Source organism: Ambystoma mexicanum, chromosome 8, assembly GCF_040938575.1.
Source record: "Ambystoma mexicanum isolate Mex_15411 chromosome 8, UKY_AmexF1_1, whole genome shotgun sequence".
Lineage (NCBI taxonomy): Eukaryota > Metazoa > Chordata > Amphibia > Caudata > Ambystomatidae > Ambystoma > Ambystoma mexicanum.
Window position 1 is genome coordinate 721,149,773 of NC_090929.1, and position 25,497 is coordinate 721,175,269.

Here is a 25,497-nt window from a genome sequence, read left to right on the forward strand (position 1 = left end):
GAAACGAAATATACTAAAATGTTGGAAGTCCATAGATCCTCCCAGGCGACTGGACTTCTTGAAAGACCTGTCGATGGTTAATGAACTTGAAGAACAATTTATTATTACATTGCCATCGAGATACCGCCCCAAAGACATATGGACGCTGTTCAGACTCTATCTATGTAATATGTTATCTGATGAAGAGGACAATCCATCGTCACCGCTCTAGTACTGTCAAACAATGTGCAAATGTGTAGTGTATACTGTAAATGTTCATCTATGTTGTTATATCATGCTGGGATTCGCTAGCGGCTGGGAGGTTTGGTCTTGTTGTACCTCTCTCTGAACAAAAAAAAAAAGAAACAAAAAAAAAGAAATGTAAACATCTTTTTCATGCTCCACCCTCCAACTTCTCTGTCACATCCTGATTGCAAAAGGTGCAGTGGTGATGTGATAACTCCGCTGTCCCTGATGAATCTGCCACATGCCGCGGTGAGTGCACTCAATAGTGGGAGGGTGGCTGTAAACCACTTTACCTTGCGCTGTCTCTTTAGCTTGTTATCTTATGTTAGGTGGTATTTGTATAGCTTTGTCTACCTATAGTTCTGTGAGGATAAACGCCCTTTGGAAGACCTTAGTCTGTGTTGAGAAGCAAAAAAAGGAGTGATAAAATGCACGTCAGCATTTATTGCTAATTCGAAAGTAGGTAGACAGTCGCTGTTTCAGTAACCGCAGCTCAAACGGCAAAGGCACGAGGAATTGTGAGAAATTAAGGGCCTGATTCACAGAAGCATTTTATAATAGCGCAATACGATAGGAAAACATTCTGTGAATCAGGCCCTATGTGTGGAGTGAAGATGCCCTATAGTGATTGTGAACCTGAAAATCAATTGAAATGAAGCAGGTCCAGATCCTGTGTTGCTTACACCAGGTTACATTAAGTAGCCTCTCAGGAGCCCGCTAGCACCCATCACCCAGGCTTGATCCCTCCAACTCCTGAGTATAGAACCTTACCCAATAAAGACTCTCTCCCTCATACAGCATTCTCTCAGCATTCTCTCTGACATCATAAGATCCATGCGTCCATCCAAGCACTATACAACCCAATCAATATCTAAACAATAGTGACTGGACCTTGATAAAGCTGCAGGAAAAACACTGGGGTATCATGAACTATGCTATGTTGTCCTGTATTATAGAATGTGTCACATTATGTGTTAGAAAACGTCATGATATGGATTATCCGTTAAATGCCATAGATGGCATCAGCTTGCCAGAACCATACAAACCATGAGACCAATCAGATCTCTCGGAATGTGAAGGAGACATTTGTGACCAACTACCAGAATTCTTAAGTGACTTTAACAGACCAATTTTTGTAATTCTTTTGCACTTCATCGACAATAATCAGAAAGTCATAATGTCAGGATGAACATAGACATGTTTCTATAAAGCATTTAAAGTCTCATTATTAATAATAAGCAATCATTCATTTTTCAGTCCTATTGAAATAATACATTAATGAGGTCATGAGTAATAATAACCATTAGTAAAACGTTTATTAAATAACAACAATAATACCATTACCTTTACTAATATTTTGCTTCATTTTAATGACTGTTTTTCTTTAATGTAATCAACCTCAAAACATTAATGTATGAATCACATAAAAAGTAATATAATTACAGTGCATTTTTCTTTTGTTACTTATTAGCATTAAAACAAATGTACAATGATCACATTTTCGTCAACATGTTTTCTTTTCAGTCTTGTTCCCTTGTCGCAAAGTGTCATGAAATGATCATTCTCGCTCATGTTTCGGGGGGAAAAGCCAGGATTTTAATGCTTTTCAGGATTAATACTGATGTGAGAGACTGACGTTTTCTGAATGGTTGGAGGATTTGAAACAAGTGTCCAGGTTTGAGAGAATAATTCTTCACAGAGATAAGAAGATGAACCTGTTTGATCAAACGTGTGGTCGGTTTTCGGAATTGTGATATTGAAGTCTCTTAGTTGTTTTCTGTTCCATCTCTGTGAAGACATGGCCAATTTCACCTTTGGAAAGGGGTGGTGGTTACTGAGAGATACTGATGGTGATGAATTTAATTGTATTGCTGTTAATGATATTGTTTTCTTTCTTATGTTTATAAAATTAATAAACATGTTAATTAAAAAAAAAATACTGATGTGAAAGTCTTACTGTACTTGTAACCCAAGTACATTTACTGAAAACAACACACATTCCTGAATAAAGGAAAAGAGTGACTATATCAATGAAGCCCTACCAAAGAGTTCCGCCTGCAAGCCCAACAGCAGGCCTGTCCTTAATCGTTGATCCCCTACAGGGTTTTATGCATAAATGTGCAATATATACAGACATGTAAACATCATCCTCATTTTTGTACGTACATAAACCACTTATATTAGCTTGTTTCTAAAATTCACGACATCCTGCTACGGTGCCCGTTTCTCATCCTCTGAGTTGGAGCCCCAGCACATAATTCTAATAAATGGACTGGCATACAAGGGGGGTAGGGAGATCACATTGTGGCAGAATTCTTTGAATTTATCTAAATATTTTAGACAAATTTGGTCGCAAATATATGTGGGGGGTTGGTAATCATAATAAAGAAAGGGGGAGGCGCGATGTGAGCTGTGGGGGTCTCCCCCGCATATATTTGTGGTCAAATGTAAAAAAAAAGAATAAAATAAATTGACAAAATCGAATTCGACAAAACAAAATCTACAAAATCACATACAGCCCATACAAGGCAGCCTACAGCAATTTTACAGGATGTGCATTTCAATGTTGTGAAGATACGGTGAACGCTACAAAGCATCTTTGGTGTTGACAGAGCAGAACGTTGGAAATACAGTCCAATCATAAACTGGAGTGGCCTTAGCGTGTCCTCGCCTTGCTCACAGCTCTTCTCGCTCCTCCTCGTTACAGGTGCAGGAGGATCTCTGGCTGTTCATGAAGGGCCGGCAGCCTAGGGTCCAGACAGTATTGAAGACTGTGTCGGCGACAGACTCGCAAGCTGCACAGGTAAAAGGAAAGGGATCATTAATGGTGGTGCTCTCACTGTTTCGTAGACATGCCTCTTAATTGTTCTTACCCCACTGGTGCGCAACCACATTCTCAGGATATTCGCTATTACATGGACATTTCCAACAGAGGAAATTTGAGAATTTAAACCGATGTAGTGGTCGGTCCTAAAAGCTCATACTTCACTTTTAGAGATTACCAGGAGAAGACAGAGTAAATCACTAACTGGTTCCCCATTGTGGGAGCCCAACAACATTCCATCGGTTTATGTTCCCATTATTTACAGGTTTATAGATTCCATTGATTTAAGTAGTCTACTTTTTAAAATGTGTTTGGACATTAACCTAGAAACAAATAAATGCGAACAGAGGGCCTCGTTATAAGTTTGCCGGTCCAGTAACTAGGTTACCAGTAAGCTTGCCGTTACCACAGTTACTGGACCGGCAAACTACGAGTTCTGCTTGCGGGTGCCTTTTCGCCCACCAGGTCTGACCTGGCGGGCAGACCGGACCCCGCGAGCAGACCATGTCGGATGCACCGGCACCATCCTGAATGGTGCCGGTGCATCCGGCTTCCCCATTCCCATTGAGCTCTAGGGGGCTCGAATGGGTAGCATTTTTTTCCAGCGCCCGGGAATGGACAATTACCGGGTCCGGCGGGGTCGTAATGACCCGGGAATTGCCCATTCCCGGGTGCCGGAAAAAAAATTATACCGGTGGCAGCTGTGCCAGTTTTACCAGTCTCAATATGTTCACCTCAATTCTTTAGGACTTCTGGTACAATATAATGAGGCCTCCAGGCATTAGGGCTGCTGCAAGATAAAACAATGACTCTGTGTTACTGGGACGCAGCGTGACTCAAATATTTCTGAACACGGGACACCACTCGATGGACAAGTACATGTTGCTCTAGACAGGAGGCTTTGGTAGGTAGCCCGTGATTACTGCCGAGTCTGGAGGTTTCGGGAAGGTTTTTGTCACGAGGTTGGGTGCAGCAGGTGCACAGGAAGGTGAAGATGGACTAATGAGAACAGTAAAGAAGGACTAGGTGGAACTTGCTTCGGAATCAGAAGCGAGACATCTGCCCAGGATGAGAAGATCATTGAAAGTGGAGTGACCCCATATCGACAAGGTTTCCTTTTCATAAGCATGAACTCTATAAATGAGTATGATTTGGGGCGGGGCACAGATGTCATTTAGGGGTTGCCAGGGGTCTCCCTTGAGACTCCTGAGGTCTCCCTTGCTACCATTAAAAAAACGTTTTTCTTTTTCTTTTCCAAATTGAAGCTCCTGGGCTGTGACCAATGCCATGTGGCTCTTTGTGTCTGGGGTGGCTGGCTTTCTTCTTCAGGCTTCTTAAAAAAACAGGGGGTTCCACAAGTGTAACACTTTGAACAGTGACCCTAAATAAGAAAGAATAGGAATAACAAATAATTCGTTTTTTTGGAATTCTATACAATAATTGCCTGACTCATTAAAGGTTTATTTCAGGCACACTTCAGGGGGTGAGTCACTGATTTAGTCTGTTCTTAAACACCTCAAATTCACAATCCAGATCCAAAAACCATTCCGAGTGGAATAAGCATCCATTTCGGACTATGTATTTTGCTTTTCATAAGTTGCAGTTATAGCATGTTTTTTTTTTCTGCCGATACATATGGTGATACATTCTTGTATGAAATATATATCAGGTTACAGTGATATTGTAACCATATTTTGCATAGTGTACTTAGAAACAATTCTATGTGATGCCACTTCCTGTTTTGTCAAGGGGTAAACGGCCGTGTTCCATCACTTTCCGTGATGTCACACTTCGGGTGGGGTCAAATGACATACTTCCTGTGATGTCATCATAGGTCAATGGTCATGTGATGTCACTTCCGCTACCCCTGGCATTTTGGTGAAATGACATCCCTGGGTGGGAGGTTAGGTTGCTGCAAGTTATTGTGTTTCACTAAAATGTAGTACATTGTCTCTGTTCCTTGCTACCCTATGGCATTATCTGTCTAAGCTATGCTTCTCCCATACCATGGAACGCAGTCTATGCAGGGCAGTGCTTGCGTCACAGATAGAAAACAAGGACCATTACACAGCGTTTGCCTATGATGTGCTTGTATGTTATATACTATTTCTTTAATTTAAAATGGTCTGCATGGGTGACAGAGATGGAAATAGCTGGTCTGTATCTCTTCCTTGTAGCTCAGAAGAGCCTGGTTAGCCAAGTGCTTCTAGGAGCAACATTTGACACCCCAGACCACCCGATGCCATACAAAAATACCTATATCCTATTACCTTATTGAATTATGGAATTTGCATGAAGGTGCATAAGGAAACTTCTAGACAGCATTACAAACATAATGGGTCACATGTGATGCATATAGTTTGCCTTTGATGCAGAAGTTACATGTGTTGCTCCCTATTCACCAGTTCCTCATTATTCAGTGGTGGCTCCTGCTTGCTGGATGGGAGGCGTGTCTAATGCTGGTCCTTAAGTGTTAACACCCAGTCATCAACCACATGTGATCCCCAGCGTAGATTATTTGACATTAACGCAATTGAATGGGAACGTGTTGACTGATCGCCACCTGGTGGTCATCATGACACATTGATCCACCATAATGACGTCATTTTGTATATTTGCATAGTACTCCCCTTTATTTTGAAGCACTTGTCGCCTTAGGTTAATATTACCTTTGTAAGACACCTGTTTTCTTACATATTTATTTCTGTTTGTTTTGTTTCTGTTTGTCCCTGGCATATTTCCCTCTCTTTTAACACCCTTATAATCTGACTTACCACTTGTTCTCATCTTTGTGCTATCTTACAGGCACCGTTCGTGGGAATGCCTTACTGTATGCAAATGTGTTATCGTAAGTCATTTCTGATTGAAACTGACATCTGTGTTCATCAAATAAATCAAATAAATACAAACATATTGATTGTCAACCAATTAAATTGTACCAAGTCTGCAAAAATATATTTGTCCTCCCTCCCTCCCTCCCTCCCTCCCTCCCTCCCTCCCTCCCTCCCTTCCTTCCTTCCTTCCTTCCTTCCTTCCTTCCTTCCTTCCTTCCTTCCTTCCTTCCTTCCTTCCTTCCTTCCTTCCTTCCTTCCTTCCTTCCTTCCTTCCTTCCTTCCTTCCTTCCTTCCTTCCTTCCTTCCTTCCTTCCTTCCTTCCTTCCTTCCTTCCTTCCTTCCTTCCTTCCTTCCTTCCTTCCTTCCTTCCTTCCTTCCTTCCTTCCTTCCTTCCTTCCTTCCTTCCTTCCTTCCTTCCCTCCCTCCCTCCCTCCCCCCCTCCAGCTAGGCCTGCATGTCCTGCCTCCCCACCAGGGTGACCCCTTAACTCACAAGCAGCCCCTCCCTCTGCTGCATCCACCTTTAGGCTGTTCACCCTCCCCCCCTTTCCGTGGACCCACCGTCCCTGGCACCTTTGGGTAACTGGTCATCATGAACAGACTGATCATACGGACATGTGACCCAGATGTACTTGGCGACCATCCTGACCTTTGGAGCAGTTTCTAATGAGCAGATACCAGTGATTATCAGCTGAGAGTCGAACAGGAGAAACAGTGCCTCTGGATGATATCCTGCACCCAGGAGCTGCTCGTAGGCATCCTTACAACACAGGGACTATTACTCATATCCTAGGTATGGACAACATCTACCGACAATCACAATATTAACACACACGGGTGGACAGGTCACATCATGCTTGTAGTCATGGCATCTTTATTACAATGCCCTGGCGACTGACTGTAATGTGGGGGCAACGTGTATCAGCAAGCACTTTGAGAAGGGCTAACTTGGAGTCATGGAATCTAGCAAGTTGCCCATATCCTTGTCTATGTGAAAAAGAAATAGGACTTGAATGCAGAGTGAAAGTTGCGAGCATAACAGACACCATGGGCACAATGCTCACTAACAGCTTACGAAATATCAGCGAAAAACCCTAGATATAGTTCTCGACAACCATCTGTCTCAATATCTGGAAATTCAGAATTACTTGGAAACTAATAACATCCTGGGGTTACGTCAGTCTGGTTTCCGAAACAGCATTACTGGACTTAAAAATCCAAATGGACAATCTGAGGGACAATGGGAAACTAGCTATGCTTCTTCTCCTAGACCTCTCCGCTGCATTCGATCTGGTGGACCACAACATCCCATGTGAACACCTAACGTCTACAGCAAACTTCTCCCATAATGCCACACTATGAATTAATTCCTTCCTCAGCGACAGAACTATGAAAGTTTTCTCCCCTAAAACCGAAGCCCCCCTGCCCCCAGTCACCTGTGGAGTTCCACAAGGATCCTGTGTGGCCCCCACCTTGTATAATATATTCACAAAGCCTCTCTTTGACCACCTCGATGACTTGGGTGTCATCTACACCAACTATGCAGATGACACCCAGGCCCTCATACCTATCTCAGGAGACCACGAAACCGACACAGCCACCATTAATGCCATATACCGATCTATCCAAGATTAGATGCCTAAATGACGATAAGACCGAGCTGCTTATCATCGGCTCTCAACACAAAATCGACAAACTCAATCACCTCGTCAAGTCCTTTATCATAGATGGACACACCATTAAATTCACCAACAAGGTAAAAACGCTTGGCTTCCACCTAGATTCCTCACTTAATCTCATCAAACAAGTAAATGCCACCACCCCAGCCACTGCCTACACATGCAGACTCATTAGTGCTTGCAGAAAATTCCTCTCACCAGACAGCTGTCTTACTCTAGCTAGAGCCCTAGTCCTTACGCACCTCAACTACTGCAACGCACTGTATGCTGGTACGAAGACACAGAATATCCGGAAGTTACACGTCCTACAAAATAATGCCCTCAGGGCAGCGCTCAACATCCCCAGATCTGCACACATCTCAGCCACTAGACACCAACAACGCTGGCTCCTAGTACAGGAACGCATCATGTTCAAATCACTGACCCTCACACACAAATGTCTGCACCAGATGGCCCCAGTCTACCTATCCAACAGCTTCACGCTGACACAACGCTCTAGACCCACCCGAGCTACCTATCAGCACCGCCTAGCCATTCCCAGATTCAAGCTCCAAAAGGCAGGCGGGAGCAGCTTCCCCACGTTTGCCAGCAAACTCTGGCACTCACTGCCTCTCCCACTCAGAGCTCAAGAATCCTTCTGGATTTTCAGGAAGCAACTCAAAATGCACCTCTTCACCCAAAGCTTAAGCAACCAAGTACCCCCTCTCACCTAGCTCGTCACCACCTCCTCCTGCTCCTACCGGTATTCGAAAACATGTATGTTATTATTTTCATGCCATCTATTTGTAATGCCATTATCTTCACTCTGCCTGTCTTGTACTTTTTTTTTTGTTTAACTATTTCTAGTTTTTACAAATTTGCTTGTTTAAGAGTTTATGTTCTTTGTTTGTTTTAATAGATTCTTGCTATTCTTTTCTTTTCTTCTTTTCTTCTTCTTTCTTTCAATCTCTCATTCATTCTTTCTTTCCCTCCCTTGTCTCTTTTGTTTATTTGTTTCTTAAAAATAAGTCAGTTTCAATTTCAAATTCAAAGTTCCAAGTTATTGTTGTTCTTGTCCTTTAGTGAACGTCTATTCATGTTTGAGCTATTTTGAATCCAAGTTAAGGCTTACAAGGAAATTCCCCACTGAGATGACAGGTTTGGTGAATTCTCCATTCATCAGATATGCCCACCAAGAGTCCTCTTCCAAACTACAGAAATAGGTGTAGAGGTGGCCGAGATGAGTGCTTCTGGTTGTAGATAGGCCTTTACAGTTAAGGAGCAGATGTCTTAGTGTTTCCACCGTTTGCGGCTCCTTACAATATCTGCAGTTGTTGGATTTAGTTTTATCCCGGATTGCTTGAATTTCCATGGTTTTCAGGATGGTCAGCCTAGCTCTCATGAAGGTTGAACAAATTTTCTTGTTCTTGCCTTGTAACAACTGTAACCTCTACACTCTGTAAGAAAGTGCCTAGATGCCTTTGGGCTTGGCGCGTTATATAAGCTTCAAAATAAATAAATAAATAGACGCAGTTAAACTTTCTGTTAGATACGGTAGGTCCATTTCTTTTCCCTTACCCCGTACTCATTGTTTAGCTCTCCCCATTAGCCGGGAACTGTTTGCTCTGTCTAACCCTATGCGGGCTCAGCTTATTTCCGACTGAGCCCCGATGAGGTTATCAAGAGTATAGCTTTTCAATTGAAGTCAACCTATAACAAGGTCAGTAACTTGACCTTGTCAAGAGAGGATAGGAACCCCCATCAGCAAGGGGTGGGAGGGATGCCAGGGAGGAATCCAGAGCCAGACCTACCTCAGAGGGTCGGTGGCAGTTGAGAGGGCCGCAACTCCTGTTCCTTCCCCAACTGCTTACTTATACTTGGGCAGTACCTATCTGCCATAAATGGCATCAATGCTCGCCAGGTTCTTTCTTTCTCTCCCAGGCGTGAAACCAACTGAGCAGCTGGTATGAGAGACCCACAGAAGAAGCACAACCCAGCAGTGCCCCATGCCATACACTCTGCAGCAGTGACCCGGTGGAGAGAGAGAGAGGAGAAGCCGGGGGCCTACATGGTTCCCTGACATGCCAAGTACTGCTCCCCAGTACCAAAGCGTACCGCAGCAGTAAACCTGAAAACTCACAAAACCACCAGTGACTACAACCATTTTTCCTTACAGCCACAAAGACTGTTAATACTTGAGGGAGCCCAAGCCAGGTCCCTTTACACAAACTTGCACACCGTACAGCATGAGCCGCCCCACACAGAGAAAAGGGGCGGGGTTTAACTTGTGATATGAAACATCGATATGTTCCCTTGTGCCCCCCACCCTTTTTGCACACAGGTGTTGCCTGTTTTGCTTGATTCTTCTACCGTGCTCTATCCCCCTCCAGCCTATTTCTGCAGGAGTCTGTCCTGATACATTCTGGTTTCACCATCACTGTCTTGAGGCCAATGCTGGATTTGACTTTTATGGACTTCATTGACTCACGGTGCGTCACCCTTTCTCAACTCTCATGCTGGACTTCCTTTGGATCTTGTACTCATGGTGGCCCTAAATCGTGCTGTTCCCATCTTCATCTTGTATCTTGGCTTGCAACATTATGTGTCACTACTGACTTCTGCAAATTCTGCAATTGTATTCGCTCTCACCTCTTGCCTCTCCACTCTTTTTGACTGCTCTGTGTTCTCTCCTCCTTTCCCTTCTCCCTTTTCATATCTCCTCCCCTCCTCCCCTTACTTTCTTCTATGCACTTTCTCTATCAGAATAGTCCTTGGACCTAGTATGATAGCAACCTTGTCTGGCACCTCCCCCCTGCCCTTACTTGTTTACCCCCGCTCCCCTTCGCTCCAGCACTATCTGAAATATCGTCAGGCCTAGTACGATAGTCCCTTGTTTTGTTCCCTCCCTTTCTGCACCCCTCTCCCTCACCTTTTATGTTTCTCTGGCTCTACCAGAAATATCTTCAGGCCTAGTACGGTAGTCACCTGTCTGTTTCCATTTCCTTCCCACTCTACCCCTCCCTTCCTTATCTATGTCTTAGCTCTTGCACTATCTGAAATGTCATCAGGCTGTGTACGATAGTTAATTGCACATCCTTACTGTCCATGGCCTGTAAGAATGTCATTGTATTTTCCCTTGTTCCCTCCCTTGCCTTGAAGCGCTTTGAAACACATTGTGTATAGGCGCTATATTAATCAACAATCATATCATATAATTTCTCAGGTGGGGAAGATAGGGCCAGGTTGGCCAGGTTACAGGAGCAGCCAGAGGACAGTTGTGGGTTGTCCGGGTGAGGTCAGAAGAGGAGGAGGAGGTGGCCATACCAAGAAATCAGCAGGAGTAAGGATGATGGACAAGGGCGTGAAGGCAAATTGCAAAGCAGGTGAGGTATTAGTAGTTGAGCGCGAGTGGTACTGCATTGTGAATGTGCATTGAGACCAGCGTGTGAGATTATTGGTGGTAGTGTAGGGAGTGAATGTGGAGTGGTTGTGAGAGTGAAGGGTGTGTGACTGGGGAAGAAGATGGGGAGGAGTAGTAGTGTGGGGCAGAGAGTAGTAAGAGAAGGAAAAGAAGCAGTGAAAGACATCAGAGGCATAGGAAGACATAAGGGATCTCATGTTCCATGAGCACGTAGTGTACATGAATGGCATTAAAGCCTTAAACACCCCCTGTTATGCCAGCATGCCAGCAACGTTTACTCACTTTGCAATGCAGAGTGCAAATGTGAAAGGGAAAAGGCAGCATACAAGCGTGTACGCCACCCTTTGCCCTTTACATTTGCACCCCGCAGTGCAAATTATGAACATTTGGTGGTGGGGAGACGTTTACGTTTCCTCTAAACACACAGGGAGTAGATGGAGTGAAGGTGGGTGGAGTTGGAAGTAGGGGAGCTGTAAGAGGGGAACACCAGATAGAGAGAGAAGGGGATGGGCACATGGCCATGATAGAAGAAAACTGTCCGAAAGGCATGCCCTATAATCCCGGTTAGTGAACTACAACATTAACAGTGCAGAGCTGGTCTAGGAAGTCGCTGAAGGACTTTAGGTGGAAAAGGCACTAGCCTTTAGGTTGTCCATGTAGCAAAGACAGAACCTAGACAGTAGGGACACCCCTGCAGGATTTTCTAAACTGAGGATTAGAGACGCCACGGCTCGGGAGGATGGGTGCTTTTTAGATGAGAGAGAGGGACTACCATTGAGCCCTGAGAAACCATTGAATAAAAGTCCTTGCAACGTCTCTAAGACTAAAAGTATTCCTTGAGCTATCGGTGACATTGCACTGCAGCATCACGTGAAGTCTTGCTAATGGTCTTCAATGTAAAAATATAGATGAATGTAAGTACCTGTGCCCCCAACATTCCCTTGACTCTATTCAAAGTCTTACATGGGTCATTGTAGCCATAGAAAACATGTGCTCCCATCATGTACAGATGACCAGCGGGCTATCATCCCCAAATGGAGAACTACAATTTACTACAGCAAATCCAATGTTCCATATCTCTTGCCATTGTTCAGGTTTTTCCACATGTGCTGCTAATTGTCCCACTTCATCTAGGTTTCGAAAGATCTTTGCTTCTCACACATTTTGCAATGTTTCTGACAAGATATGTGTCAGTATCGGTCTTTATATTGATCAATGTGGTTCTCCAATAATTAACAATTTTCCCAGAGTAACATTTTATCAGAACGTCACATTATTTTCTAACCCATTTTTGTAGTCACGATCACGTACCAGATCTGCACAGGTTGTATGTAAATGAGCTATGTGGATCAGTGTCACATCATCTATTTTACATCAACTAGACCGAATTGAGTGATTTGCTTTATCTTATCCCATAGTAGGTAGCCAAGAAAAGTAATTAGATTCGTCCGCAATAATCTGCACCAAGAAGCTGGAATGGACTCTGTCAGCTCCAGGCTTAAACATAGGTCTTGTTGAATTTTGTGAAAGTGTTAACAGGAATTCCCCCCGTTTGAGATCAGGCTTAAATGCTTGGAGTTGCCAGTCTCCTCTCTGATTCTTCTTTTGTGGAGGGAGAACTATAGGTGCTCTTTTCTCGTGAAGTAGAGCATTTTCTATCCCCACAAGACATGGCCCTGCCAGATCCTTTCTTGGCTCCATAGGAAACCCTGCATGTTTTACCTATGATACTATTGCCTGACCTAGCTTTATTTGCCAATTCCAGCCTTTGGTTTCCTTTCATAAATAAGCTTATTTCATTGACTTATTGTCCACTGGTTTGCATAAAACCTTACACATAATACAAATATTAAAATACAACAAATTCTGTATCTAAAATCTTTCAAATCCCTACTAACAGATGAATATAAAAACAATATTAATACAACCTACCATAAAAGAGTTAACCTACAGTATGTAAACATGTTAGATATATTATGACAGACAGAGTAAGTGAAGTTTGAGTCCCTGAAAACATTCACACCCCAAAAGTATCTGATGTTAAATAATTGGCGTCATGCACAAATCTTCCAAAATATAGTCGTTGCTCATTTAAGGAATTGCGTAAAGAAACAAATACTTCAGGGATTCAAGTTGATCAGTGTTTCAGCAAATTCTACAAATGCGCTCTGTCGGGGGAAGTTTGCCGCGCATCCCAATTATTTCTCATGTAGGCCATATGTTCAAACAAACTCTCATAAAGAGCCTGTTTCAAATAGATAATAATAAATGGGCTTATAAACACCCTTGCCCATTTGTACGAAGGTCATTCAACTGTGGAAACATATAACTGTTCTTCTTCACCAGGGCAGGTGTTAACTAATTAGTCTTTTCCCCATTCCTCATTTCACAAGTGTGTTATTCATTTTTTTTTATCACAACGGGGGCTTCATACATAACTGACCTTCGACTTTGGAGACGAAGCCCAGGCTTTTTTTCAGGTCAGAACATATGGAATGAAGGCACCACCGGAACTTGGCGTCGCAGCGGTACTTGTTGGCCCCACAGGTGTCATAGCAAATGTCCAGCTGATTGCAGCACTTGGTCATGGCAGGGATTCCCATGTCCAGCTAGAAAGAGAAGAGGAGAGACACCTGCTGAACAGAAGTCCATGTCAAAGGTAACTGCGCACTGCCTATGGCTGAAAGAAGACAATTTCAATGTCTTTGATGCTACCACATTATTTAGTATTCGATGTATTTTGCACTAGTCTAACGCAAAGATCTTCGGAGTCATTAACATACCCAAATTAAAATGGAGGCTGTTCAAATAAATTCTTCAAATAGTTGCTTACATTGGGGAAGGGGCAGAGAAGTGTGTGAGGGAGATTGGGACTGAGGAAGAGAAACAAGTCACTGGGAGAGAAGCATAGAAGTAGGAGATAGAAAAATATTCAAGAAAACCTTTCTTGGGCCTTAACCATTTGTTTGAAAAAGAAAATCATCTTTAATGTATATAGGATGACATAGGCAACCCTATGGTGCATGTTATTGTGCCCCAACCTACCAAAGACATGTTCGATGCTTTTCACTCAACTCCCGGTATCTGAACATCTCCACTCCCACAAGAGACAGACAGATGGCCCACATACACCATCTCTCATTATATGTGAGTGACAGAATGTCTCTAGAAGAAGATGAACCAGAATTAAATTCTGTCAAACTAGCTCCTCTCTAACTAAGGGGATATATGGAGATACACGCTACAAACTCCTTCTACCCCTGGCCGAGACCTTAGTCCATACTCTTAACCACTCATGCAGCCTCACTTTGTGCCTTCCTCCAAATCCCTTTACCCTGATGTAATACGGTGCTTCTGTCCTCTTGATAACCTTGAACCTGTGCAAGTTTGCTGATATATATGATGTAGTCAGGATGTCCTAATTGTAAATGGCATTGCAAAATATCATTTACAGCACTGTGATACCCAATGCACCTCGTAGGTGCTACAGAAATTGCCCAGATAAATAAATAGTTATAAAAAACAGTAAGTGCAAAAATGATCCATAAGTTGGTCAGGATATTCCGAGAGGTGGGTCACTTGCTTGCTATACCTAAAAAAAATAATCAAGGGGCACTTCACTGGTGATTCCCAAAGTGGCCAAACAATATCTGGCCTTGTTTTTGTTCCCACCCCGAGGTGGAACAGTCTAGCTGTTTCAGGGGGACTGTTACCATTGGTGGCAGGAAGACACTGATTTGCATATCTGCCAATGCGCAAACAGGCTAAAAACCAATGGTAGGAAAGACTGTCAAGGGCAATGGCCGTGGTTAAGGCTAATCAAAGGATCCAGTCCATAACTTGTTTCTTTTATTTTGTATGTTCACCTAAGCGAGTGCCAGTTACCCGGACGTGGAATGAAGCTGCATTTCACTGTTGAGCCTAAACAAGGCTAACAATTGCCAAATGCTGCTTGTTTATCCATACAGAGGGCAACCGGTCTAACAGGTCAGACAGGGCTGCTCTTATTAATGACTGGTCCAAGAATGATTTGCATGTGACATAAGCCATCCTTTAATGGAGCACACAGGCTAATAAAACAATCATAGTTAAGTCTACTCAGAGCACTGCCGGTTCTAATGGTTCATTCAAATATTTCAGCCATCATTTTTTTAGTTGTTTTAGTTTCCATTTTGCCCCCAGTGGCGTGCCATTTTCAGCAATGTCATGCTAGTTTTACCCATGGTAAGCACCTTGCCAGGCCAGTTTCCACAATAATTATCTAATGATGTATTGTGTGCTTGTAACAGACCCATACAGCCTTGGGTTTGCTTCAGAACATGGAAGATGTTAGCATAGAAGATTGCATGGAATTATGGCAGAGTGGTGGCAGACAAGGCTGAGTGTTATGGAAACTGCATGTCTAGGATAATCACATTGAAATCATTCTTTAGTTATGTCCCGAAAATGCATACAGAAAGTTGCAATACCATTTTCAGGATAATGCCATGGGGGTGGGGGTTTACATTGTCACCATAAAATCACCAGGTCATCAAAGGTGCCATGCCAGTATAGCTCAGTTGAGGATATTGTTATGCCAGTTTCACAATCCTCCAAGTAAATGTATTTATTTTTAAATGTATTTAGCGCACACAACCCAAGGGCATCGAGGCGCTGTTACAACCGGGTACTTTTACATTGTGGAGAAGAGGGAAGGAAGAAGAAAATAAACAAAGGGTAAAGTGTCCGGGGCACTAGGTAAAGAGCCAGGTTTTCAAATTGCTATGCTAGTTTCATGCTGCCCAAGGAAAATGCCTATGCCAGTTTCAACCATGCATGCCATGTTCATTTTGCCCAGCTAAGCAGTGTCATTACCTGTTGCTACATCTCCTCTAGAAAATGGCCCTTCCAGTTTTACACCGACCAAGAAAAGAGCTGTTTGTTTCACATTGCTCACAGAAAAAAAAACATGTCGGTTTCCTATTGCACTGAGAAAAGCATCAAGCGAATGGTATGTAGCTCTGAAAATAATTCCCTGTGTCAGCTTAATATTACCCTCTCTCCGGATAATTCCCCCATTCTTGTTTCACATTACTACTCCAACAAATTCAAGGGAGTGCCCCCCACCAAGCTCACCCATGGCTCAACAGCACACACACAAGCGCTCTATGTGCCTCTCTCTCTCTCTCTCTCTCTCTCTCTCTCTCTCTCTCTCTCTCTCTCTCTCTCTCTCTCTCTCTCTCGATAACAGCGGATGCACATTTTCAAGCAAGCGCTCAGGCAAATCCGATCGCAGAAGAGGTATGGCTAGCGCATTTTAGACAGATTTATTCTAGCTCTTCTGCGTGGGACCCTGCGAGTAAACCTTGTGCAGAGGCCTGGGAGATAGACTTAGAACTGAATAGAATTGAAGGGCGGATTAGCGCGAGTAAAAACTAGAGAACGTCGGGCCCAGATGGCCTTGCAAACCTAACTCTAAAGGCCTCTCTGTCATTATGGTCAAATTTTCTGAAGACACTGTTTGGAAAGATATTGGTCTCTAAGGAAATCCCTGAGCCTTGGAGAACTAAACCCTCCAATTACAGGCCCATTGCCCTCTTTGATATACCTAACACACGTTTTTCTGCATTATTGTGAGAGGAGATGTTTGAATGGGCTACAATTAATGGAAGGCTAGATAAGTGGCAGTGAGGCTTCGTTAAAGGAACAGGTACATCTTAGAATGGATTCCTTCTTAGCCTGCTTAAAGCTGAAGCGGTTCGTAAGAACAAACCGATCTATATTGCGTTCATAGATTATTCTATGGCGTTCAATAGTGTTAACCGCAACCATTTATGGGCAAAGTTATATAAGTGGGGTTGTCCCCTGGCACTGTTGAATATGGTAATTGCCCTGTATTCACATACCCAGGTTAGGATTAGGTTGAATAATCAGGGACTACCTTCGGCGCCAATAGAGACCAACCTGAGGTCTGAAACAAGGATGTGTCCTTGCCCCTCTTCTTTGCAATCTTTTTATTTCAGATATTGGTGAGGTTTTGAAAAGTTCTATCTCTTTCCCCCTAAAAAAGGTGTTGAAGTGATCCAATGGCTACTCACCCTCTTGGGTTATAGGCCAATCAGGCTTCAACGCCCGCTAAAGTCCTTGGAAGTTTATGCAACCAGTAATGAACTTTGTGTAAATATCGCTAAAACTAAGATCCTAACCTTAAGCAGGAACAACTCGAGAGAGTTCCCTTTTTTATATATTTGGAATTTCGATTATTTGAATCTATAAATGAAATGTATGTATTTAATTTGCTAAAGAATAAAATCTCTAGTTTGGCATCTCAAGCGATTATTATAAATCGTAGATTTAGGCAATTTGCTCTTTTGCCAGTTTTGGAATTTTTTTAATGTTCAGTTGTCCCGATTATAACTTACTGAGCTGAGACGAGGCTGAGAGACTCAAAACTCTGGTGGGCTCATCTGGAAGGTACTTTCTGAAAGCAAATTCTTCAACTTCCGAGGGGATTGCCTAATTGTGCAATCAGATTTGAACTTGGGCTTACGTCTTTGGAAACTATAGTAAGGTAAAAAAAACAATTGTTACTTGCTAAAATAATTCATGCCCAAGTGCCTTCAATTTGGCACTCGCTTAAAGAATTGAGAATATAATGAATGGAATCCTGCACTGGATGGGTCAAATTCTGCTTGGGGTTTTTAGAGGAAATTAGAGCTTAGGAGGAGCTGATTGTGTCAAATCCCCTGATGGTTAAGAATAAACTCTATCTGATTGGTTGGCTATGGACCAATGATGAACTCGGAAAATACAAATCACTGTATCAATTGGCAGATCAGACTAAGGCTCCAAATGGATCTATACCTCACTAACAATGTGTTGGGGCCTATTAATGGGACCTCACAGTATAACTTTGTATGCCGCTTCTGCGCTTCTCAAGGGGTGGTGTAAACTCTCTGCCACCTGATTTTAGAATGTAAAGCCCTAAGGAATTTGCTCACTCAGCTCTTCAGACCTCTTTTAAAAAAATGTAATATCTTATCTCACAAGAAGTTTGTGGAAAAGCATTACTAGGTTGTCCAACATCATAGGTATTGACAGCTCTTCGTTTGGTGACACAAGTTCTACAGTGATTCTTGGATCTTTAGATACACACTGTTGGATGTTATTATGGTACAAGACGTAGAGTTCTAAAAGTGAATTTGATTTCCTTCTGTTTTATGTGGATACATTGCAGATATAATTAAAGTGAATGTGCTCACTAATATAACTGAATTTTGCATTTAAATCTTTTAATATTTTAAGTGTGGTGTATTATGTAGTAAATCTAACTCTTATTATTGTGATGGGTGTAAACATAGTGTGAAAAGTTCATGCATGAACTAATGTACTTTAAAAATAAATAAACAAAAAAAAGAAATAAAATAAACTTTATTTAAGATTCTCCTTTTCCATACTGGGGACTCTTGCTTGACCTCTATCACTATCCGGAGATTGCATGTTGCACTTTTCATAATTAATGTTGACTTTTCAATGATCATTGTAGCATCGCTTGCTCGCAATATTGAAAAAATAGATAATTAAAAACAATCCTGTCTGCCAATGTTCTTATATTGGTGAACGACTTCAAATGTATTTTAATCAAAAGAGGAGAAGGTTGCAGCCAGGGTCGGAAACAGAAAAAAACACAACCGAACACCAACACAACAGTAGCTCTCATTTCCCGGGACACTACTGGAAGTGAGATTTTTGGGAAATATTGTTGAAATGTGTTTATTTTAAACCACATTGGGCAAGTAACTTTGGTCAAACTTGTCAGCTGCACAGGGTACACTGCCATGAAACAGGCCCACCTTGGCAAATGAAAGCAAACCACAATGCCATGATGGACCAGCCCTACAAGTGTTGCCCTTTTGACCTGTATGCTAGCCACGGGCCACTTACAGTGTAATAGTATTCTTATTTTATCCAAAATGTGTCCAGTAGTGTAGAGGGCACGTAGGCTTCCATTAGCATGCATCTTTTCTATATTGAGATCAGAGATAAAATGAGACAAGACTTTTCCCGCATATGGAGGACATTGGGTTGGATAAGTCTTTATGTCTGAAAACGAATATCACACAACTATTTTCATAAGCATTACTCTGAAAAGGCTCCCTGCATGCCCCATGTTCTCTGTCCGTCTCTGCATTTGAAATGTAAGACTTGTTCTAGTGATTTTCCTCATTTGTGCTACTTGTCATGAAATGTGCATCAGCTAAACAGTGTACTCACAAAACCAACTATGAACAGTGGCGTTAATGGTTTGTCATTGTACAGAGGTTGGGCGCCTGAACAGCCCTTGGCCACGTTCACCAGAAATTGTTAATAAATAATTAATAAATACAATTTCCTGGAAGCCATCTTGATGTGCCTCCATTAGTTTGAGAGAAGAAACTGGATCATAACACCTCACTGATTTTCTTTTCCAATAATATGGAGCTGAAATAGTAGCCAGACATGCCGACTTCATTGTAAATGGGTGTGGTAGGTTCTGACAGCCTTGCGAAGGGGTGTCTTTGGAACAATTATAGAGGTTTGAGCTTGATTGCTAAGAGCTCAAATGGGTCTAACTGGCAATGTCTGGGATCAGGCAAGCTTTGCTCTGCCATCATTGAGGGAGCTAAGGGGGGGCAGAGAAAAGAATTGTTAGAAAGTCTAGCTTGAAGTATGCATTTGTCGTCCATGAGCCAACTGTATTGTTGACAGCTACGTACTTATATGTAAAACTGTATTTAATTCATAAGAAAAATAACATCCATTTTTAAAACCTATCCGATTGAACTCTATTCCTTGATTGAGAACCTGGATGATTTGGTGGCTCGCCTGGGTCACCTGAGATGGTCAGGTAAAATGAGAAAAAAAGCCTGCCCGCAAAATGCTTAGCAAAAAAGACTACCTTACTTTATGTATATCGCATGTCTATTTTAAAACAATGATGAGGACAACTAGAGAAGTGACTAAATCAGTGGAGGGCGTAAGGGGGGATGGGCACACCCTTAAAAACAGACTAATTCACAATAATCTTCCCAATTTTCAGATGTACTTCTGGGGTCACAGCTTCAATGGCTAATGACTAGTTCTGTCTAGGTGAATTAGCCCCACGCATAGGACACATGAGGGCTGCTAGCCACCTCCAATTCTCTAAGAACTGCCTAGACTAGGGGCACTTCACCGATGGCAAGGCCTGTTGCCCAAGTATGGAGGGAAATCATGGAAGCCACTGAGATGAAAGAGAATGTCACATTGGAAGACCCAGGGCCTCATTACACGGAAGGCGGTAATGGTTAACGGCCACCGTTAATGGTAACGGTGGCCGTTAACCATTACCGCCTTACTACGAGGTCCCTTAGCGGGTTGATGCTTTAACGCCTGCTTTTTGCAGGTGTTAAAAACCAACCCGCTAAGGGACCTCGGAGCTAATTACGGCACCGCAAAATTGCGGTGCCATAATTAGCGGCTTCCCCATTCCCATAGAGCCCTATGGGGCAGAAATGGGAATGGGGAAGGGCAATGGTGGAAGGGGGATTTACCGCCCCTCCAACCTTGGAATGGGGCGGTAAATCCCCTTTCCGCCAAGGCGGTGCCGGTATTTTACCGGCATGAGCCATGGCGCTAATAGCGCCATGGCTCACCGCCTTCCGTGTAATGAGGCCCCCAGTCTGGAACAACTTGGATCTACCGAAATTGTGCTACATAAGGAAAGCCTAGAATTGGGAAATGAAAAGAATTAAAATGCTGAAGGATTTGATTAGGACAAGACCTACAGGCTTAAAACCAGCTCAGGGATAGGTACCGATTACAGTGACGTGAATTCTTCCAGTACTTGCAGTTGTGACATGCACCTCCAAGGGAAGTTTTACATCCACAAGTGATCCCTTCTGGAAGAGAATGTGGTGGGAATAGAAGTAAAACCTGACTCAGCATTATAAAACATAATACTGAATTTGATAACCTCAACCCCAAATGTACTGCCAAGTAGGTGGGATATCGATGAGGGTTCTTCCCAGAGGAGGACTAGGGCATACTTTAATGGCCCGTTTGTGAATTGAGATCTCCTGTAGTTTGTGACATTTTACACTGAATAATGCATAGAGTGTCTGTTTCCACAGGGTAAGACCACACTATGGTACTTCTCAGAAATCTAGGACTGCTGCAGGAAAGTGTGCACCAAAATAATTAGTGTTGGGAAGACCTATTGAAATAGACCCGATCGTGTTCTCCTGGGGCTCTGAGGTGACCTGGACATCAATAGATGGTGCTGACGAGCAGTTGTTAGCAAAATGAGACATTTGAGCAAGATGGCGGACATCTGATGTTCTTGACCCGGAGGGATGGCATTAAGGGGCTGTATTGCTGTGTGCAAGGAGAGCAAATGGCTGTTTGATCACGGGAGTGCCCCAGGAATTGTAACAAGAAATTACACAGTGGCATTACATGAAGTAGACACAGCCATGGACAATGGTACTTGGCTCACATAAATGAAACTCGTAAAATGGTCAGAGGAATTGTAATATTTATGGATCTGGTACTCGAATGGGGTCATGATTGAAGGAACCAGACTTTGGACGATAAATGGCAACTGTGATGTCCTGAATATAGCTGCTCTTCGGATTTATTTCTGATTAAACGAGTGTCTGAGCACCCTCATAAATGGAGCTGAAGGTTCTCAAATACTGGAACGAGGCATTTCCTGTCTTTTAAAGAGACAGGCAACAATTTCCCAGCATGGAGTTTGGGTCTGTAATGAGGGATCTTCAGGTTCCCGTCATACTAGGGGGGCTTCTGCTCTTTTCTTTCTCTGGTTCTGGGGGTCTTGAGTTCCTTTACAGGCCTGGGCAACCTGCCTGTGACTCCCCCCTGCATGCTCTGCAGGGACTGTTTTCTGTGCATTTTACGCATGTCTGAAGATTGTTGGGTGTGTGTGTGTGTTTGTGTGTGTGCGTGTGCGTGCATGTGTGTGTGTGTGTGCGTGCATTCCTCTGTCCGTCCTCACCCGCACGTGTCTGTGCACATTTGCCCTACTGCTCAGGTTCAGGTACAAAGTAAAGATATGATTTGGATAGTTTAAAAAGTGAATATCTCGAGTTTGCCTTATCCGATACAACAACGCCTCCTAGTGCTATGCCAAACATCTCAGTGGACATTTTCAAAATATTTATCCCAACCTGTTTTTTAGGTTTATCTAAAACCCAATGCAAAATCCTCCCTTTTCAAAGTGAAAACATTCATCAAATTTCACAAAATGTGGAATGTGTGTTTTGGGATGTGGCCAAACATTACTTTCCCCCAGTTTTGGTTAACGTTTATGGACGTCACAGGTTACAGAGCAAGACATCACATTTCCGAGTCTTGGGGCATAAACGGAGAAATCCCGTCTTCTGGTTCTTCACTTCCTGCACCAGTGAAGTTAAAGTCTGCACATGTCTTTACTTCTAGTGGATTGTGGGCCTCCAGAGATGCTGAGCCTCTCAGTGAGATAGCTTGAGGACGTCATTGTGACAGCCTTGTATATGATGCAGCAGGATATGAAGATGACACAGGCTTGCAGCGGGAGCCAGTGTATTTCAATGAGGTTCTGGGTGATGTGGTCGAATTTGGTCGAATTTGTGGAGTCCTTTGATAAGTCATGCTGAAGCATGCAGGACACATCTTGTGGGTGCCCAGGTGGTAATTTGAAGGCCTTCCGAAAGGGTATTGCCACCAACCAGGTGGAAGAGGACCAAGACTTGGACAGCAGATTGAAAGTTGTCTTGTGGGATGCCAGGCTTGATGCTCACAGGAGAGAAATTTGGTACCAAGCTGTTTGAGTCTTCCTTGCTATGTGCTGTTTGAAGGAAAGGTCTGTCGATGTCAAACCCAAGGGACTTGGCACAAATGGCCAGCTGGGGTGTGAAGCCTTTGAGGTGCATAGCCGAGAGCCAGGTCTGGATGTCAGGGTGTTCAGTGTTGTTGGTCAGCAGTAGAATTCAGTCTTGGAGGGATTGAGCTTCTGGTAGGCACTAGGCATCCATGACTAGATCAACGACAGGCAGACCTTGAGACTATGGATGTCTTCAATGGATGATATCTTGTCGGAGAGTTGCATGTCTTCTGTGTATTGCAGATATGGATGTTGTGTGGAGCGAGGAGGGGTCCAAGCAGTTCCATATAAAGAAAACTGGTGGAAATTAGCAAGGTAGGATTTGATCCAGCTGAGGACAATCTTGCTGATCCCCCTGTAATGATGTAGATCATTTGTGAGTGTCTAGTGGTCTACTATGTCGAATGCTGCTGAGAGGACAAGGAGAACCAGGAGGTAACGATGGCCATCATTGAGGATTTTAAGGGCATCATTGATTACCTTGATGGTAGTCATTTCTGTAACATAACTAACTTTGGAGTCACTATCACAATGGCATTTTACATTATACTGTACAGTTCTGAATTATAGCTAGATTCTGAACATTTTAAAAAAAAATGAATATCTCGAGTTTGCCTCTTCGATTTTTGATATTGTTGTTGTGTGCAACAGATCTTCTATGCTCACAATCTAAGTGGGTAGTTTCAAGATATTTGTCCCAAAAATGTGTTTTTGTTGTAGGTAAAACCCAAAGCAAAAAACAACCTTCCCTTTTAACATGAAAACATTAATCAAATTTCACTATATTTGGAAAGTGCGAAAGAATGTAACCAAACTTTACTGTTCACGAAATTGGTGAACTGTTAGGAATGATATCCTAAGTTACACGGCAAAATGCAAAGTCTCATGTAACCTTATCTGTGGTGTCACTATTTCAACACCATAATATACATGCCTATGTTTATTTTCATTTGACCACATAGTTCAACATGCATCAAAGTTGGGGAAAATATATATTTTTTAAAAGCCAACTTTATAAGCGATCTGAAATGCAACACTTGCATTCATCTTAAACACACCTCTTTCTTATGGTCATAATGTGACTTGGATTCCCATGACAATTTCTGGGAGGTGGCTATGCACCATTCATTTTTTTATGCACACACCTTTAAGTGTCTGTGCTCTGGCACGCTCCAGGTGATGGGTGATGAGGTCAGGTTGCTGGGATTAGAAGGATCCTCTGGTGCTGAGTGTATCATTTGTCACTTGATTGTGGGCTGTGGCTGTGCTGTTTTTGAGAGCTAGTGTCCTAAAGGAATAGTACTACATGTTTTGTTACTGCTGGTTAATAAGTATTTGTTCTTCACTTGCTGACCGTGCAACATTGGGTTGTATTTTTATAGACAGGTAGACGAGCAAAGTCATGGGAGTGGTCTTCATGTCTGTGATGTTTGCATTGATAATATTGTCCCTCTTCTTCCGCTCTGCTCTTGATGATTCCTTAAAAAATCTGGTTGACAAACACCCTCTCTGATGTCTTTGCTAATTGCAGACATTTCATTATTCATTTTCTTGTGCATTTCTCTTCCTATGTATTACGGTAGAGGGGGTCAGCATATGAGAGCATTGTTTTGTTGCTCCTATACCCAGTATACCCAGTGTTAGAAGTATACCAGTATACCCGGCGGGGGACATAGTAGGCAGGAAGGGAGCACCGTGCAACACATTTTTCAAGGGTTGCAGTCATACTGACTGACAGCCAATCGAGTTGAAGCAGATTTCAAATTAGCTGTAGCTGCCATTGGGTAGTAACGTGGAGGAGTGTGCTTTAAGTTCTCAAAGAACAGTTCTGGAATGGTGAAAAAGTTACAAAAAGTAGTGGAACTGTTAACAGTAAAAAATAAAAGTAGTGGAACGCCGCTCCCGACCGTTCCCGCTCACTTTGACCACTGTCTATACCTCCTATTTTTGGGACATCATTTCAGGCCTCTAAGATTCACAGATATAGCCGCCACTTATACATGTGTGTCTTTGTATATAAGCATATATAACACATATTGTAGAGTGTAGAGGTTAAAATGCAGACATGTTTCAGCCCTCTGGTTTTGCTTTCCGTGGAATTGCAGGCCTATCATAGTGTGACTGTCTTTGGATTTGTCGTAGAAAGCAGTCTGCCTTCAAGCATGAGTACCAGTTGACACTGGTCCCTCAATAGATAGGTTTTAGGCAGAATTCCCTTTAGGAACACTACAGGTAATTAGGACTACAAGTGTAAGCGCAGTTTCACCTTTGGTACAAGCCTGTCCTACACAGTAAAGTGGTAGCGATGGCTGCGCAGCCAGACTTATCTCAAGAGTTTAAGTGAGCAGTAGAACAGGTTACACAAAGGACCAACCAATACAGTGATTCAAGTAAACATTTACTTAAGGTTTCTTAGTAAAAGAATATACATTTATTTACTCAATCATTTATAAAACATTACACTAGCATAAGCATCTCAATATCCCACACTAATATACCACAAAATTCCAACCGGTAAGTAATTGCAAAAATGAAGTGTGAGCAAAACGGCACTTCAGATACTTAAGAAGGGAGGGAAAAGACAAGGTTATATGAATAGACAGCCCAAATACATTCATAGGCAGGGCAAAGGGTTTCAGTTAAATACAACCAGCA

General features: G+C 42.7%; 1 protein-coding gene across 2 annotated transcripts in view; it reads right to left on the reverse strand.

Annotated features, from left to right (window-relative positions):
• Positions 1-1,565: 1,565 nt before the first annotated feature.
• Positions 1,566-25,497, reverse strand: part of PLA2G12B (phospholipase A2 group XIIB) — a 164,749-nt gene continuing 140,817 nt past the window's right edge. For both annotated transcript variants that reach the window (XM_069610526.1, XM_069610525.1), the window contains exons 3-4: positions 13,405-13,570; positions 1,566-3,020 (exon numbers count right to left, since the gene is read on the reverse strand). In XM_069610526.1, coding sequence (XP_069466627.1) covers positions 2,902-3,020; positions 13,405-13,570 — 285 coding nt within the window. In that variant the 3' untranslated portion in view covers positions 1,566-2,901. The remainder of the gene's footprint in view (positions 3,021-13,404; positions 13,571-25,497) is intronic.